Source organism: Anomaloglossus baeobatrachus, chromosome 12 (genome assembly GCF_048569485.1).
Source record: "Anomaloglossus baeobatrachus isolate aAnoBae1 chromosome 12, aAnoBae1.hap1, whole genome shotgun sequence".
Classification (NCBI taxonomy): domain Eukaryota; kingdom Metazoa; phylum Chordata; class Amphibia; order Anura; family Aromobatidae; genus Anomaloglossus; species Anomaloglossus baeobatrachus.
Genome location: NC_134364.1, coordinates 8728241 through 8748611, shown reverse-complemented (window position 1 = coordinate 8748611; position 20371 = coordinate 8728241). Strand labels below are relative to the sequence as shown.

The window sequence follows — 20371 nt, the reverse complement described above, 5'->3', positions numbered from 1 at the left end:
TCTGGTACGTATACCAACCCTCAGCACACATCTCACCACAACATACAACACAACCTCACCACATCACATCAACACCCTAAACACACACAAGTCTGGTACATATACCCACCCTCAGCACAACATCTCAACCACACATACACCAACCTCACCACATAATCACCCTAAAACCACACACAAGTCTGGTACATATACCACCCTCAGCACACATCTCACCACACATACAACAACCTCACCACATAATCACCCTAAACACACACAAGTCTGGTACATATACCACCCTCAGCACACATCTCACCACACATACACCAACCTCACCACATAATCAGCCCTAAACACACACAAGTCTGGTACATATACCACCCTCAGCACACATCTCACCACACATACAACAACCTCACCACATAATCACCCTAAACACACACAAGTCTGGTACATATACCACCCTCAGCACACATCTCACCACACATACACAACCTCACCACATAATCGCCCTAAACACACACAAGTCTGGTACATATACCACCCTCAGCACACCTCTCACCACACACACACCAACCTCACCACATAATCGCCCTAAACACACACAAGTCTGGTACATATACCTCCCTCAGCACACATCTCACCACACATACACCAACCTCACCACATAATCGCCCTAAACACACACAAGTCTGGTACATATACCACCCTCAGCACACATCTCACTCACACACACACCAACCTCACCACATAATCGCCCTAAACACACACAAGTCTGGTACATATACCACCCTCAGCACACATCTCACCACACACACACCAACCTCACCACATAATCACCCTAAACACACACAAGTCTGGTACATATACCACCCTCAGCACACATCTCACCACACTTACACCAACCTCCCACATAATCACCCTAAACACACACAGGTCTGGTACATATACCACCCTCAGCACACATCTCACCACACATACACCAACCTCCCACATAATCACCCTAAACACACACAGGTCTGGTACATATACCACCCTCAGCACACATCTCACCACACACACACCAACCTCCCACATAATCACCCTAAACACACACAAGTCTGGTACATATACCACCCTCAGCACACATCTCACCACACACACACCAACCTCACCACATAATCACCCTAAACACACACAAGTCTGGTATATATACCACCCTCAGCACACATCTCACCACACATACACCAATCTCGCCACATAATCACCCTAAACACACACAAGTCTGGTACATATACCAGCCTCAGCACACATCTCACCACACACACACCAACCTCACCACATAATCGCCCTAAACACACACAAGTCTGGTACATATACCCACCCTCAGCACACATCTCACCACACACACACCAACCTCACCACATAATCACCCTAAACACACACAAGTCTGGTACATATACCACCCTCAGCACACATCTCACCACACATACACCAACCTCCCACATAATCACCCTAAACACACACAAGTCTGGTACATATACCACCCTCAGCACACATCTCACCACACATACACCAACCTCACCACATAATCACCCTAAACACACACAAGTCTGGTACATATACCACCCCTCAGCACACATCTCACCACACATACACCAACCTCACCACATAATCGCCCTAAACACACACAAGTCTGGTACATATACCACCCTCAGCACACATCTCACCACACATACACCAACCTCACCACATAATCGCCCTAAACACACACAAGTCTGGTACATATACCACCCTCAGCACACATCTCACCACACACACACCAACCCTCACCACATAATCGCCCTAAACACACACAAGTCTGGTACATATACCACCCTCAGCACACATCTCACCACACACACACCAATCTCGCCACATAATCACCCTAAACACACACAAGTCTGGTACTTATACCAGCCTCAGCACACATCTCACCACACACACACCAACCTCACCACATAATCGCCCTAAACACACACAAGTCTGGGTACATATACCACCCTCAGCACACATCTCACCACACACACACCAACCTCATCACATAATCACCCTAAACACACACAAGTCTGGTACATATACCACCCTCAGCACACATCTCACCACACACACACCAACCTCACCACATAATCACCCTAAACACACACAAGTCTGGTACATATACCACCCTCAGCACACATCTCACCACACACACACCAACCTCACCACATAATCACCCTAAACACACACAAGTCTGGTACATATACCACCCTCAGCACACATCTCACCACACACACACCAACCTCACCACATAATCACCCTAAACACACACAAGTCTGGTACATATACCACCCTCAGCACACATCTCACGACACATACACAACCTCCCACATAATCACCCTAAACACACCCAAGTCTGGAACATATACCGCCCTCAGCACACATCTCACCACACATACACCAACCTCACCACATAATCACCCTAAACACACACAAGTCTGGTACATATACCACCCTCAGCACACATCTCACGACACATACACCAACCTCCCACATAATCACCCTAAACACACACAAGTCTGGTACATATACCACCCTCAGCACACATCTCACCACACATACAACAACCTCACCACATAATCACCCTAACACACACAAGTCTGGTACATATACCGCCCTCAGCACACATCTCACCACACATACACCAACCTCACCACATAATCACCCTAAACACACACAAGTCTGGTACATATACCACCCTCAGCACACATCTCACCACATACAACAACCTCACCACATAATCACCCTAAACACACACAAGTCTGGTACATATACCACCCTCAGCACACATCTCACCACACACACATCAACCTCCCACATAATCACCCTAACCACACACAAGTCTGGTATATATACCACCCTCAGCACACATCTCACCACACATACAACAACCTCGCCACATAATCACCCTAAACACACACAAGTCTTGGTACATATACCACCCTCAGCACACATCTCACCACACACATACACCAACCTCGCCTACTAAACTACCCAGGACCCCGCGGCCCTCCCTTTATCCGCTCTCTTGCTTACTGTACTTGTCCCCACTTTTTGAGCTGAGTCCAGTACGACGTATCCAGGCTCCACAATGCTCCGAGCCGCACAGATCCAGGAGCATCTAACACATCCGGGGGGCTTTACTAGTCACTGCCTGGCATGTGGCACTGTATGTTTAGTAAGCGAAGCCTGGGGGGCTACGAACAGACGTCTTTCACAATAAGGGGGCTACAGCAAAGGTGGCATTACAAATGCAAGGGGGGGATTTTCTACCTAGAGCTTGATACGCTCATAACCCGGGCAAGCACAAACTCTTTTCGGAACGTACACTGTTTTGCCAAAGTTTGCGACCCTTTCATTTCACCAAATGATTTCTCATTTAAAGTGAAGTAAATCTAGACAAAAAAGAAACCAAAAATAATAAACAGTACTACAAAGGCATCCCGCCGCCCCCACACCTCCGCAGCCTCCCCCCCGCCCCGACACTTCCGCAGCGCCCCCCCACGCCCGACACCTCCGCAGCGCCCCCCACGCCTGACACCTCTGCAGCCCCCCCGCCCTGACACCTCCACAGCGCCCCCCCCACCCCCACGCCCGACACCTCCGCAGCGCCCCCCACGCCCGACACCTCCGCAGCGCCCCCCCCACCCCCACGCCCGACACCTCCGCAGCGCCCCCCACGCCCGACACCTCCACAGCCCCCCCGCCCTGGACACCTCCGCAGCGCCCCCCCACCCCCACGCCCGACACCCTCCGCAGCCCCCACGCCCTGACACCTCCGCAGCCGCCCCCGACACAACTCCGCAGCCGCCCCGACACCTCCGCAGGCGCCCCGACACCTCCGCAGCCGCCCCGACACCTCCGCAGCCGCCCCGACACCCCGCCCTGACACCTCCGCAGCGCCCCCCACACCCCCGACACCTCCGCAGCCCCCCCCCCGCCCCGACACCTCCGCAGCGCGCCCCACCCCCACACCCGACACCTCCGCAGCCCCCCCCGACACCTCCGCAGCGCCCCCCACCTCCACAGCCCCCCCCGCCCCGACACCTCCGCAGCGCCCCCCACCCCCACGTTTGACACCTCCGCAGCCCCCCTGACACCTCCGCAGCCGCCCCGACACCTCCGCAGTCCCCCCGCCCCGACACCTCCGCAGCCCCCCGACAACCTCCGCAGCCCCCCGACACCCTCCGCAGCCCCCCGACACCTCCGCGCAGCCGCCCCGACACCTCCGCAGCCGCCCCGACACCTCCGCAGCCGCCCCCGACACCCTCCGCAGCCAGCCCCGACACCTCCGCAGCCGCCCCCCCCCACGCCCGACACCTCCGCAGCCCCCCCCCCCCCGCCCCGACACCCTCCGCAGCCGCCCCGACACCTCCGCAGCCGCCCCCGACACCTCCGCAGCCGCCCCCCCCCCACGCCACGACACCTCCGCAGCCCCCCCGGCCCCGACACCTCCGCAGCGCCCCGACACCCTCCGCAGCCGCCCCCCCCCACGCCCGACACCTCCGCAGCCCCCCCGGCCCGAAACCTCCGCAGCCCCCCGACACCTCCGCAGCCTCCCCGACACCTCCGCAGCCGCCCCGACACCTCCGCAGCCGCCCCGACGACACCTCCGCAGCCGCCCCCCCCCGCCCGACACCTCCGCAGCCCCCCCGCCCCGACACCTCCGCAGCCCCCCCGACACCCTCCGCAGCCGCCCCGACACCTTCGCAGCCGCCCCGACACCTCCGCAGCCGCCCCGACACCTCCGCAGCCGCCCCCCCCACGCCCGACACCTCCGCAGCCCCCCCCGGCCCGACACCTCCGCAGCGCCCCGACACCTCCGCAGCCGCCCCCCCCCACGCCCGACACCTCCGCAGCCCCCCGACACCTCCGCAGCCTCCCCCGACACCTCCGCAGCCGCCCCGACACCTCCGCAGCCGCCCCCCCCCCGCCCGACACCCTCCGCAGCCCCCCCGCCCCGACACCTCCGCAGCCGCCCCGACACCTTCGCAGCCGCCCCGACACCTCCGCAGCCGCCCCCCCCACGCCCGACACCTCCGCAGCCCCCCCGCCCCGACACCTCCGCAGCCCCCCGACACCTCCGCAGCGCCCCCCCACCCCGACACCTCCGCAGCGCCCCCCCGCCCCGACACCTCCGCAGCGCCCCCCCCGCCTGACACCTCCGCAGCGCCCCGACACCTCCGCAGCGCCCCCACCCCCCCCGCCCGACACCTCCGCAGCGCCCCGACACCTCCGCAGCGCCCCCCACCCCCCCGCCCGACACCTCCGCAGCGCCCCCCTGACACCTCTGCAGCGCCCCCCCCGACACCCTCTGCAGCGCCCCCCCCGACACCTCTGCAGCGCCCCCCCCCCCCGGCCGTCATGAAGAAACACATTCTTAAGGAGACGGCAGGACATTTCTAATATTTTAAACATACAAAGAGCACAGCGAGACTGACCCTGCCCGCCCTCCACTAATGAGGAACCGGAAAATGACCAATAACGCAGGAGGAGCGGGATTTATTGCAGTACACAGATGTAAATTGCCATCATTTGGCAGCACTAGTCACAGCAGCGGAGCGCTCTGTCCCCTGCCACCGCCTTTGTCAAGAGATTGTTTGGTTTATGTTATTTATCCTTTTGCTTTTTTCCCCCTTTTTGTAAAAATCAACGAGGTCAAAAACATTTACGTAAAAATTGAAAAGAAAAAAAAAAAAAAGGTTCCCAGAATCAGGACACAAAGGACAGGACTGCGGCCACCCCCCCCAAATGCCACAATCTGCAGGTGAAGCGGCTTTCAGAGGGAACAGAGGGCCGTGATATAAAGGCGGCAGACATTGTATAGAGCGCAGCAGGAGAAAGTGACGCACCAAAGACATCACGTCCGCCAACACTTACAGATGGGAACACTGGGATAAAAGCTGGGAGCAGTCAGGACCACGCACGTCTACAGGTATCTACAAGAGCTTTCAACTTGTTCACAGCAAGCGGAGGTTGTGAACGTCACTGCACAGCCAGCGGAGGTGTGAACGTCACTGCACAGCCAGCAGAGGTGTGAACGTCACTGCACAGCCAGCAGAGGTGTGAACCTTACAGCACAGCCAGCAGAGGTGTGAACGTCACAGCACAGCCAGCAGAGGTATGTGAACGTCACTGCACAGCCAGCAGAGGTGTGAACGTCACTGCACAGCCAGCAGAGGTGGTGAACGTCACTGCACAGCCAGCAGAGGTGTGAACGTCACTGCACAGCAATCAGAGGTGTGACCGTCACTGCACAACAACAAGCAGAGGTGTGACCGTCACTGCACAGCCAGCAGAGGTGTGAACGTCACTGCACAGCCAGCAGAGGTGTGAACGTCACTGCACAGCAGCAGAGGTGTGAACGTCACTGCACAGCCAGCAGAGGTGTGAACCTTACAGCACAGCCAGCAGAGGTGTGAACCTTACAGCACAGCCAGCAGAGGTGTGAACGTCACTGCACAGCCAGCAGAGGTGTGAACGTCACTGCACAGCCAGCAGAGGTGTGAACGTCACTGCACAGCCAGCAGAGGTGTGAATCTTACAGCACAGCCAGCAGAGGTGTGAACGTCACTGCACAGCCAGCAGAGGTGTGAACGTCACTGCACAGCAATCAGAGGTGTGACCGTCACTGCACAACAAGCAGAGGTGTGACCGTCACTGCACAGCCAGCAGAGGTGTGAACGTCACTGCACAGCCAGCAGAGGTGTGAACGTCACTGCACAGCCAGCAGAGGTGTGAACGTCACTGCACAGCCAGCAGAGGTGTGAACGTCACTGCACAGCCAGCAGAGGTGTGAATCTTACAGCACAGCCAGCAGAGGTGTGAACGTCACTGCACAGCCAGCAGAGGTGTGAACGTCACTGCACAGCCAGCAGAGGTGTGAACGTCACTGCACAGCCAGCAGAGGTGTGAACGTCACTGCACAGCCAGCAGAGGTGTGAATCTTACAGCACAGCCAGCAGAGGTGTGAACGTCACTGCACAGCCAGCAGAGGTGTGACCGTCACTGCACAGCCAGCAGAGGTGTGAACGTCACTGCACAGCCAGCAGAGGTGTGAACGTCACTGCACAGCCAGCAGAGGTGTGAATCTTACAGCACAGCCAGCAGAGGTGTGAATCTTACAGCACAGCCAGCAGAGGTGTGAACGTCACTGCACAGCCAGCAGAGGTGTGACCGTCACTGCACAGCCAGCAGAGGTGTGAACGTTACAGCACAGCCAGCAGAGGTGTGAACGTTACAGCACAGCAATCAGAGGTGTGACCGTCACTGCACAGCAAGCAGAGGTGTGAACGTCACTGCACAGCAAGCAGAGGTGTGAACGTCACTGCACAGCAAGCAGAGGTGTGAACGTCACTGCACAGCAAGCAGAGGTGTGAACGTCGCTGCACAGCCAGCAGAGGTGTGAACCTTACAGAATAGGATAAAGATTTAATTTAAAAAGTCATTGCTTCTTATTAGTGGAGACCCCCACACCTAGCAGACCCCAGGACAGGGCTCATGTCAGAATTTTGCCCATACGAGTTGTCCATATTGTCATCCAAAAGGAACCAGCCCCGGGACCCTGCAGCGGAGAAACAAAAAACTGACGCTTCAAACTAAAGAAATAAACCTTTAGAGGCGATTCCCTTCCTCCATTCATCACTGGTGACCCCAATATTGGGATCTTGTGTCGCCGGATCCGCCCGGGTCCATCGTGTAACGATTCACTGGAGATTGTTTCAAAAATAGTCGTTGCCATGGAAACATAACTTCTTCTGACGGATGAAACATTGCGCCCCCCGCGGCGGAGGCTCCACAGGCCGCTGTGTGCTCCCCGGGAGCGCCTCATCTCCGGACTCGGCGGGGTGCCGTCACCACGAGCGACAATGGAAACAACATGATTGTCAACGCGGGGAAAAGACGACAACTGCTGCTCCACCGCCATCTGCCGCCCAATTACCAGCACTCCTTTATATCTAGCCGTGAAGAGGGGGGATGAATACACCCCTCTACAGACAACGTCCCCTTACAATGTGGAGACCCCCATAAATCGCAGATAAAGTCGTTTGTTTAGGAGAGTCTCCATGACGACCACAGGCAAAAAGGAATTTACTACAGCGTCCTATGCATTCAGATTGCATAATTATTAGCACCCTAATGTTACGCTCAATCTTCCAGTAACCGGATTATAAAAAGGCAGAACCGGAACCAAACTCCAAAGACCAAATGTAAAAGCTAATTTTACTCAGAAGACGCAGCCACATCCCACAGGAGACCCCGACACCAGACGCTGCCGCCCCCCGCCCCCGGCAGTTACTGGCGGAATCACGATCTGAACCTCATGGGCCCAAAATTATCACCACTCGGCCGCCTGCGCAGCCCGACGCTCCCACCACTCAGCCGCCTGCGCAGCCCGGCGCTCCCGCCACTCAGCCGCCTGCGCAACCCGGCGCTCCCGCCACTCAGCCCAGTACTCCCACCACTCAGCCCGGCGCTCCCACCACTCAGCCCGGCGCTCCCACCACTCAGCCCGGCGCTCCCACCACTCAGCCCGGCGCTCCCACCACTCAGCCCGGCGCTCCCACCACTCAGCCCGGCGCTCCCACCACTCAGCCCGGCGCTCCCACCACTCAGCCCGGCGCTCCCACCACTCAGCCCGGCGCTCCCACCACTCAGCTCGGCGCTCCCACCACTCAGCCGCCTGCACAGCCCAGCGCTCCCGCCACTCAGCCGCCTGCACAGCCCGGCGCTCCCACCACTCAGCCGCCTGCGCAGCCCGGCGCTCCCACCACTCAGCTGCCTGCGCAACCCAGCGCTCCCACCACTCAGCCGCCTGCACAGCCCGACGCTCCCACCACTCAGCTGCCTGCGCAGCCCGGCGCTCCCACCACTCAGCCGCCTGCGCAACCCAGCGCTCCCGCCACTCAGCCGCCTGCACAGCCCGGCGCTCCCACCACTCAGCCCGGCGCTCCCACCACTCAGCCCGGCCCTCCCACCACTCAGCCCGGCCCTCCCACCACTCAGCCCGGCCCTCCCACCACTCAGCCCGGCCCTCCCACCACTCAGCCCGGCCCTCCCACCACTCAGCCCGGCCCTCCCACCACTCAGCCCGGCCCTCCCACCACTCAGCCCGGCCCTCCCACCACTCAGCCCGGCCCTCCCACCACTCAGCCCGGCGCTCCCACCACTCAGCCCGGCGCTCCCACCACTCAGCCCGGCGCTCCCACCACTCAGCCCGGCGCTCCCACCACTCAGCCGCCTGCGCAGCCCGGCGCTCCCACCACTCAGCCCGGCGCTCCCACCACTCAGCCCGGCGCTCCCACCACTCAGCCCGGCGCTCCCACCACTCAGCCCGGCGCTCCCACCACTCAGCCCGGCGCTCCCACCACTCAGCCGCCTGCGCAGCCCGGCGCTCCCACCACTCAGCCGCCTGCACAGCCCGGCGCTCCCACCACTCAGCCGCCTGCACAGCCCGGCGCTCCCACCACTCAGCCGCCTGCACAGCCCGGCGCTCCCACCACTCAGCCGCCTGCACAGCCCAGCGCTCCCACCACTCAGCCGCCTGCACAGCCCAGCGCTCCCACCACTCAGCCGCCTGCACAGCCCGGCGCTCCCACCACTCAGCCGCCTGCACAGCCCGGCGCTCCCACCACTCAGCCGCCTGCACAGCCCGGCGCTCCCACCACTCAGCCGCCTGCACAGCCCAGCGCTCCCACCACTCAGCCGCCTGCACAGCCCAGCGCTCCCACCACTCAGCCGCCTGCACAGCCCGGCGCTCCCACCACTCAGCCGCCTGCACAGCCCAGCGCTCCCACCACTCAGCCGCCTGCACAGCCCAGCGCTCCCACCACTCAGCCGCCTGCACAGCCCGGCGCTCCCACCACTCAGCCGCCTGCACAGCCCGGCGCTCCCACCACTCAGCCGCCTGCACAGCCCGGCGCTCCCACCACTCAGCCGCCTGCACAGCCCAGCGCTCCCACCACTCAGCCGCCTGCACAGCCCAGCGCTCCCACCACTCAGCCGCCTGCACAGCCCGGCGCTCCCACCACTCAGCCGCCTGCACAGCCCAGCGCTCCCACCACTCAGCCGCCTGCACAGCCCAGCGCTCCCACCACTCAGCCGCCTGCACAGCCCGGCGCTCCCACCACTCAGCCGCCTGCACAGCCCAGCGCTCCCACCACTCAGCCGCCTGCACAGCCCGGCGCTCCCACCACTCAGCCGCCTGCACAGCCCGGCGCTCCCGCCACTCAGCCGCCTGCACAGCCCGGCGCTCCCACCACTCAGCCGCCTGCGCAGCCCGGCGCTCCCACCACTCAGCCGCCTGCACAGCCCGGCGCTCCCACCACTCAGCCGCCTGCACAGCCCGGCGCTCCCACCACTCAGCCGCCTGCGCAGCCCGGCGCTCCCACCACTCAGCCGCCTGCCACTCCTCTTCCTCCGTTACACAAGAGCTGGTGTTGGAAAATGTATTAACGATCCAGATAACTGTCCCCTGCTTTATGGGAACTCTGCTCCACCACCTTGCTGACAGTTTCCTCAGCAGCTATCTCTATGTGATACAGGAGGCCACACTCCGGCCGTCCTCACCTTCCTGTGCATTGTGGAATCTGCGCCGTCTCTTGAGCGAGGGCGAGAAGAAGCAGCCGAGTGCGATGACGTCCTCTCCAGCCGCGACACCTCCTTCTTCATCCTCTCCCGTCTCTGCTGATCACTGTCTGCAAGAACAACACAAGAACAGACGTTATAAGTGAAGAGTCTCACACCGAGAGCCGCATTACACAGCACCATTATTCCTGACAGCGTTACAATGTATCAGTAAGTGCAGAGTCTCACACCGAGAGCCGCATTACACAGCACCGTTATTCCTGACAGCGTTACAATGTATCAGTAAGTGCAGAGTCTCACACCGAGAGCCGCATTACACAGCACCATTATTCCTGACAGCGTTACAATGTATCAGTAAGTCATTTATTTTAGCTCACTCCTCAACCCCATTGAAAGTGCCAGAACACCACTATGCAATTTTATACACAAAGAAAATTGTGGTATGAATCCTTTTTGATAAAAATAATCTTTATTATACTTACATTAAAATTGATATTAATACAGCAATAGAGTCCTATAGGGGTTAACAGAACTGCTAGCAAAAGGTCAATAACAGTAATTGTGGATAGTTAACAGCATGTAGTACACACAGTAGGATCACAATATTTTAATCAAAACAACCAAGGATGTGATACAGTGGAATATAAGTAAACACACTGTAATTTCCTATTTACATTGTTTGATGGTAGTGTGCCCAAACTCAATACTACCTGTTGTGATCACTTAATTATGTGTCATATCCATAAGATTGTTGTGATATAACCAAAGCCTCACTCACATAGCTATAGGCAATCAATTAGTTATAAACGGCATAACCACAACCTACGATTTATCCACAGTTATAATGATAATGCATTACTGACCACTTTGCTGCAAGTTCAGGTAACCACCTGTCCCTACGCGCGTTTCACCTCTTCTTCAGGGGACGTACCCTGAAGAAGATGTGAAACGCGCGTAGCGCCCAACACAGCAACACCGAAGGAGAGGAGACGCAGCGCCCAACACAGCAACACCGGAGGAGAGGAGACGCAGCGCCCAACACAGCAACACCGGAGGAGAGGAGACGCAGCGCCCAACACAGCAACACCGGAGGAGAGGAGACGCAGCGCCCAACACAGCAACACCGGAGGAGAGGAGACGCAGCGCCCAACACAGCAACACCGGAGGAGAGGAGACGCAGCGCCCAACACAGCAACACCGGAGGAGAGGAGACGCAGCGCCCAACTCAGCAACACCGGAGGAGAGGAGGCGCAGCGCCCAACTCAGCAACACCGGAGGAGAGGAGGCGCAGCGCCCAACACAGCAACACCGGAGGAGAGGAGGCGCAGCACCCAACACAGCAACACCGGAGGAGAGGAGACGCAGCGCCCAACACAGCAACACCGGAGGAGAGGAGACGCAGCGCCCAACAAAGCAACACCGGAGGAGAGGAGACGCAGCGCCCAACACAGCAACACCGGAGGAGAGGAGACGCAGCGCCCAACACAGCAACACGAGAGGAGACGCAGCGCCCAACACAGCAACACCGGAGGAGAGGAGACGCAGCGCCCAACACAGCAACACCGGAGGAGAGGAGACGCAGCGCCCAACACAGCAACACCGGAGGAGAGGAGACACAGCGCCCAACACAGCAACACCGGAGGAGAGGAGACGCAGCGCCCAACACAGCAACACCGGAGGAGAGGAGACGCAGCGCCCAACACAGCAACACCGGAGGAGAGGAGACGCAGCGCCCAACACAGCAACACCGGAGGAGAGGAGACACAGCGCCCAACACAGCAACACCGGAGGAGAGGAGGCGCAGCGTCCAACACAGCAACACCGGAGGAGAGGAGGCGCAGCGTCCAACACAGCAACACCGGAGGAGAGGAGGCGCAGCGTCCAACACAGCAACACCGGAGGAGAGGAGACGCAGCACCCAACACAGCAACACGAGAGGAGACGCAGCGCCCAACACAGCAACACCGGAGGAGAGGAGACGCAGTGCCCAACTGCCGAAACCGCCGCACCGACACCATGGCCCCGACCGCCAGGGAATAACAGAGCACCTAACTGCTGACCCAGGACAGGATTAGATACACAGCTCAGCAGACAGTATCACACAGGAGAGGATTAGATACACAGCTCAGCAGACAGTAACACACAGGAGAGGATTAGATACACAGCTCAGCAGACAGTATCACACAGGAGAGGATTAGATACACAGCTCAGCAGACTGTATCACACAGGAAAGGATTAGATACACGGCTCAGCAGACAGTATCACACAGGATAGGATTAGATACACAGCTCAGCAGACAGTATCACCCAGGAAAGGATTAGATACACGGCTCAGCAGACTATCACACAGGAGAGGATTAGATACACAGCTCAGAAGACAGTATCACACAGGATAGGATTAGATACACGGCTCAGCAGACAGTATCATACAGGAGAGGATTAGATACACGGCTCAGCAGACAGTATCACACAGGAGAGGATTAGATGCACAGCTCAGCAGACAGTATCACACAGGAGAGGATTATATACACGGCTCAGCAGACAGTATCACACAGGATAGGATTAGATACACAGCTCAGCAGACAATATCACACAGGAGAGGATTAGATACACAGCTCAGCAGACAGTATCACACAGGATAGGATTAGATACACAGCTCATCAGACAGTATCACACAGGAGAGGACTAGATACACAGCTCAGCAGACTATCACACAGGACAGGATTAGATACACGGCTCAGCAGACAGTATCACACAGGAGAGGATTAGATACACAGCTCAGCAGACAGTATCACACAGGATAGGATTAGATACACAGCTCAGCAGACAGTATCATACAGGAGAGGATTAGATACACAGCTCAGCAGACAGTATCACACAGGAGGATTAGATACACAGCTCAGCAGACAGTAACACACAGGATAGGATTAGATACACAGCTCAGCAGACAGTATGACACAGGAGAGGATTAGATACACGGCTCAGCAGACTATCACACAGGAGAGGATTAGATACACGGCTCAGCAGACAGTATCACCCAGGAAAGGATTAGATACACGGCTCAGCAGACAGTATCACACAGGAGAGGATTAGATACACAGCTCAGCAGACAGTATCACACAGGAGAGGATTAGATACACAGCTCAGCAGACAGTATCACACAGGAGAGGATTAGATACACAGCTCAGCAGACAGTATCACACAGGAGAGGATTAGATACACAGCTCAGCAGACAGTATCACACAGGAGGGGATTAGATACACAGCTCAGCAGACAGTATCACACAGGATAGCATCCGGTACACAGCTCAGCACAGTATCACCCAGGAAAGGATTAGATACACGGCTCAGCAGACAGTAACACACAGGAGATGATTAGATACACAGCTCTGCAGACAGTATCACACAGGAGAGGATTAGATACACGGCTCAGTAGACAGTATCACACAGGATAGGATTAGATACACGGCTCAGCAGACAGTATCACAAAGGATAGGATTAGATACACAGCTCAGCACAGTATCACACAGGATAGGATTAGATACACCTCAGCAGACAGTATCACACAGGAGAGGATTAGATACACGGCTCAGTAGACAGTATCACACAGGATAGGATTAGATACACGGCTCAGCAGACAGTATCACAAAGGATAGGATTAGATACACAGCTCAGCACAGTATCACACAGGATAGGATTAGATACACCTCAGCAGACAGTATCACACAGGATAGGATTAGATACACCTCAGCAGACAGTATCACACAGGAGAGGATTAGATACAGCTCCCCGTTCTTTGTACATTTGGTGATTTCAGGTCTGTCACTTACATTTTACACTTTTTATCAGGCTCTTTGGAACAGAACAGTCAATGGCAGCTAAAAGAAAAATAAGAACGACTTAGTAATGATGATCACCTCTTCACATCTCATTACTGTTATTAATCTACTGAGCGGCGATCGCCCATCCGACTCGCCACTCATCCGACTCGCCACCCATCCGACTCGCCACCCATCCGGCTCGCCACCCATCCGACTCGCCACCCATCCGGCTCGCCACCCATCCGGCTCGCCACCCATCCGGCTCGCCACCCATCCGACTCGCCACCCATCCGACTCGCCACCCATCCGACTCGCCACCCATCCGGCTCCCTACCCATCCGGCTCCCTACCCATCCGACTCCCTACCCATCCGACTCCCTACCCATCCGGCTCGCCACCCATCCGGCTCGCCACCCATCCGGCTCGCCACCCATCCGGCTCGCCACCCATCCGACTCGCCACCCATCCGACTCGCCACCCATCCGGCTCCCTACCCATCCGGCTCCCTACCCATCCGACTCCCTACCCATCCGACTCCCTACCCATCCGACTCCCTACCCATCCGACTCCCTACCCATCCGACTCGCCACCCATCCGGCTCGCCACCCATCCGGCTCGCCACCCATCCGGCTCGCCACCCATCCGACTCGCCACCCATCCGACTCCCTACCCATCCGACTCCCTACCCATCCGGCTCGCCACCCATCCGGCTCGCCACCCATCCGGCTCGCCACCCATCCGGCTCGCCACCCATCCGGCTCGCCACCCATCCGATTCACCACCCATCCGACTCGCCACCCATCCGACTCCCTACCCATCCGGCTCCCTACCCATCCGGCTCCCTACCCATCCGACTCCCTACCCATCCGACTCCCTACCCATCCGACTCGCCACCCATCCGGCTCGCCACCCATCCGGCTCGCCACCCATCCGGCTCGCCACCCATCCGACTCGCCACCCATCCGACTCCCTACCCATCCGACTCCCTACCCATCCGGCTCGCCACCCATCCGGCTCGCCACCCATCCGGCTCGCCACCCATCCGGCTCGCCACCCATCCGATTCGCCACCCATCCGACTCGCCACCCATCCGACTCGCCACCCATCCGACTCGCCACCCATCCGACTCGCCACCCATCCGACTCCCTACCCATCCGACTCCCTACCCATCCGACTCCCTACCCATCCGGCTCCCTACCCATCCGGTTCGCCACCCATCCGGCTCCCTACCCATCCGACTCCCTACCCATCCGGCTCGCCACCCATCCGGCTCGCCACCCATCCGGCTCCCTACCCATCCGACTCGCCACCCATCCGACTCGCCACCCATCCGACTCGCCACCCATCCGACTCGCCACCCATCCGACTCGCCACCCATCCGACTCGCCACCCATCCGACTCGCCACCCATCCGACTCGCCACCCATCCGACTCGCCACCCATCCGACTCGCCACCCATCCGACTCGCCACCCATCCGACTCGCCACCCATCCGACTCGCCACCCATCCGACTCGCCACCCATCCGACTCGCCACCCATCCGACTCGCCACCCATCCGACTCCCTACCCATCCGACTCCCTACCCATCCGACTCCCTACCCATCCGACTCGCCACCCATCCGACTCCCTACCCATCCGGCTCCCTACCCATCCGGCTCCCTACCCATCCGGCTCACCACCCATCCGACTCACCACCCATCCGGCTCACCACCCATCCGGCTCACCACCCATCCGGCTCCCTACCCATCCGGCTCCCTACCCATCCGACTCCCTACCCATCCGACTCGCCACCCATCCGACTCCCTACCCATCCGACTCCCTACCCATCCGACTCGCCACCCATCCGACTCGCCACCCATCCGGCTCCCTACCCATCCGACTCCCTACCCATCCGACTCCCTACCCATCCGACTCTCTACCCATCCGACTCCCTACCCATCCGACTCCCTACCCATCCGACTCGCCACCCATCCGACTCCCTAACCATCCGACTCCCTACCCATCCGACTCGCCACCCATCCGACTCGCCACCCATCCGGCTCCCTACCCATCCGACTCCCTACCCATCCGACTCCCTACCCATCCGACTCCCTACCCATCCGACTCCCTACCCATCCGACTCTCTACCCATCCGACTCCCTACCCATCCGACTCCCTACCCATCCGACTCGCCACCCATCCGACTCCCTAACCATCCGACTCCCTACCCATCCGACTCCCTACCCATCCGACTCACCACCCATCCGACTCACCACCCATCTGGCTCACCACCCATCCGGCTCACTACCCATCCGGCTCCCTACATATCGGACATGGTCCTGGAGAAGAGAATCTCCCCCCCCCCCCCGGACAGGGGGCAATCCGGGAAAACCTCAGGCAGCACCCAAATATGCACCAAACATACAAGATCCACCTCCCCCCACCCAGGGCGCGCCGGATGCTCACACCTGACGCCATACCTTTGGCGGAGAGGATCTTATTGTAGTGGATCACCATGTGGTCCCGGATCCGGTACTGGTTGCTTAGCCGACTGCTTTGGCCGATGCAAAAAGCTGGAACCAAAGAAGAAAAAAGAAAAAAAAAAAAAAGAGAGAAGTCGGATGAATACGGGAACAGAAGACTTGATACCAAAAGCAAAAAGTCACAAAACTGCAGCCAAAAAACAAACAAAAATAAACCTAAAACACAACAAACAAGAAACAAATTATATCTGCCACATACAGTGGCATGCAAAAGTTTACGCACCCCTGGTCATGTTTACTGATATTCTGAATAATTAAGCAAGTTGAAGATGAAATTATCTGTAAAAGCCATAAAGTTAGGGATATCCCCTGCATTTTAGACAAAAAAAAATATATATATATTTTACATTTTAAATTCACAACAAAAAATAAAGTTGGCCAATGTAAAATATTGTGCACCCTGCATGGTTAGGACCCTGCAGCACCCTTTTTGGCAGGTATCAAAGCTTGTAAATGTTTTTTGTAGCAGCCAAGAGTCTTTCAATTCCTGTTTGAGGGATTTCCATGCTTTCTTCCTTGGAGATGTCTTCCAGTTCTGTGAGATCCCCGGGTGATCTTGCATGCTCTGCTCTTCCTTGGAGATGTCTTCCAGTTCTGTGAGATCCCCGGGTGATCTTGCATGCTCTGCTCTTCCTTGGAGATGTCTTCCAGTTCTGTGAGATCCCCGGGTGATCTTGCATGCTCTGCTCTTCCTTGGAGATGTCTTCCAGTTCTGTGAGATCCCCGGGTGATCTTGCATGCTCTGCTCTTCCTTGGAGATGTCTTCCAGTTCTGTGAGATCCCCGGGTGATCTTGCATGCTCTGCTCTTCCTTGGAGATGTCTTCCAGTTCTGTGAGATCCCCGGGTGATCTTGCATGCTCTGCTCTTCCTTGGAGATGTCTTCCAGTTCTGTGAGATCCCCGGGTGATCTTGCATGCTCTGCTCTTCCTTGGAGATGTCTTCCAGTTCTGTGAGATCCCCGGGTGATCTTGCATGCTCTGCTCTTCCTTGGAGATGTCTTCCAGTTCTGTGAGATCCCCGGGTGATCTTGCATGCTCTGCTCTTCCTTGGAGATGTCTTCCAGTTCTGTGAGATCCCCGGGTGATCTTGCATGCTCTGCTCTTCCTTGGAGATGTCTTCCAGTTCTGTGAGATCCCCGGGTGATCTTGCATGCTCTGCTCTTCCTTGGAGATGTCTTCCAGTTCTGTGAGATCCCCGGGTGATCTTGCATGCTCTGCTCTTCCTTGGAGATGTCTTCCAGTTCTGTGAGATCCCCGGGTGATCTTGCATGCTCTGCTCTTCCTTGGAGATGTCTTCCAGTTCTGTGAGATCCCCGGGTGATCTTGCATGCTCTGCTCTTCCTTGGAGATGTCTTCCAGTTCTGTGAGATCCCCGGGTGATCTTGCATGCTCTGCTCTTCCTTGGAGATGTCTTCCAGTTCTGTGAGATCCCCGGGTGATCTTGCATGCTCTGCTCTTCCTTGGAGATGTCTTCCAGTTCTGTGAGATCCCCGGGTGATCTTGCATGCACTGCTCTTCCTTGGAGACGTCTTCTTGTTCTGTGAGATCCCCGGGTTATCTTGCATGCACTGCTCTTCCTTGGAGATGTCTTCTTGTTCTGTAAGATCCCCGGGTTATCTTGCATGCTCTGCTCTTCCTTGGAGACGTCTTGCATGCTCTGCTCTTCCTTGGAGACGTCTTCTTGTTCTGTGAGATCCCCGGGTTATCTTGCATGCACTGCTCTTTTGCGGTCTAGCCACAGATTTTCATGATGTTCAGATCAGGGGACTGTGAGGGCCATTGTAAAACCTTCAGCTTGTACCTTTTGACATAGGCTAATGTGGATTTTGAATTGTGTTTAGGCTCCTTATCCATTTGTAGAAGTCATCCTCTTTTCTCCTCTTTTCAACTTCAGCTTTTTTACAGATGGTGTTATGTTTGCTTGAAGAATTTGTGAAACTTTAATTGAATCCATTCTTCCCTCTACCCGTGAAATGTTCCCAGTGCCATTGGATAGAACACAACCCAAAGCATGATTAATCCACCCCCATGCTTAATGGTTGGCGAGATGTTCTTGTCATGAGATTCTGTCTCCTTTTTTTCCCAAACATTTGGTTTGATCATTGTGGCCAAGGAGTTCTATTTTAACCTCATCAGTAACACGACTTGTTTCCAAAATACATCAGTCTTGTTTAGATGTGATTTTGCAGACTTCTGATGGTAAATTTTATGGTGAGGACGCAGGAGAGGTTTTCTTCTGATGACTCTTCCATGAAGGCCATTTTTCTGTAGGTGTCTCTGAACAGTAGAACAATGTCCACAACTCCAGAGTCGGCTGAATCTTCCTGAAGGTCTTTCGCAGTGAAGTGAAGGTTCTGATTTGCCTCTAGCGATCCTACCAGCAGCTCTCAGACATTTTGCTTGGTTTTCCAGACCTTATCCTGACCTCCACTGTTTCTGTAAGTGCCATTTCTGAATTACTTTTCGAACTGAGGAAAGGGCAACTTGAAAACGCTTTGCTATTTTCTTCTAGCTTTCTTCTGCTTTGTGGGCCTTCACCGTTTTGATTTTCAGAGTGCTAGGCAGCTGCTTTGAAAAACCCATGGCTGTTGTTTTATTTGCACAAGGTTAGAGGAAGCTGGGTTTTTATAAAGCTGTGCAATTTGCATCACCCGCCCTTTCCTAACTATGATAATGAACAAGCCACAAACCTAACAGGCTAATTAAGGTCTGAAATGATACTGTTCAAAATAACAGTCATTTTGACCAGTGGTGCTCAAACTTCTGCATAGCACTGTATAAACCCTGGACTGCTGCAGTATACAGCGGGGGAGGGGGGCTTTATAGGACCACGATGCCCACCTTTCCCCGCTGCACCAGGATTGCTTACCGTTGCTCTTAGTACTGAGGTGTCCTCTGAATGGGCTCGACACGCCGCACCGGGGAATGGACGGTGCCCGGGACCCTGCAACTACACACGATACAGAGGTTAAGGATCATCCATTCCAGGGCTGAAAAGCCAAACTGATGAGGGTTTGGTACAAGGTGTCAGTGCATGCGATCCTCAAAAGAAACCTCCTCTCTTTGTTACAATGCATTGGCCTGAATCAATAAGGATATATACAGTCATATGAAAAAGTTTGTGCACCCCTATTAATGTTAACCTTTTTTCTTTATAACAATTTGGGTTTTTGCTATTTCAGTCTCATATATCTAATAACTGATGGACTGAGTAATATTTCTGGATTGAAATGAGGTTTATTGTACGAACAGAAAATGTGCAATCCGCATTTAAACAAAATTTGACAGGTGCATAAGTATGGGCACCTCAACATAGAAGTGACATTAATATTTTGTAGATCCTCCTTTTGCAGAAATCCCAGCCTCTAGTCGCTTCCTGTAGCTGTTAATGAGTTCCTGGATCCTGGA

General features: G+C 56.4%; 1 protein-coding gene across 1 annotated transcript in view; it reads right to left on the bottom strand.

The window, feature by feature from the left end:
* SPATA7 (spermatogenesis associated 7) overlaps window positions 1-20371 on the bottom strand; it is a 65399-nt gene that overhangs the window by 30761 nt on the left and 14267 nt on the right. The window contains exons 2-6 of the mRNA XM_075331061.1: window positions 19833-19913; window positions 16901-16993; window positions 14452-14499; window positions 10606-10733; window positions 3255-3264 (exon numbers count right to left, since the gene is read on the bottom strand). Of these exons, the coding sequence (XP_075187176.1) occupies window positions 3255-3264; window positions 10606-10733; window positions 14452-14499; window positions 16901-16993; window positions 19833-19913 (360 nt within the window). The remainder of the gene's footprint in view (window positions 1-3254; window positions 3265-10605; window positions 10734-14451; window positions 14500-16900; window positions 16994-19832; window positions 19914-20371) is intronic.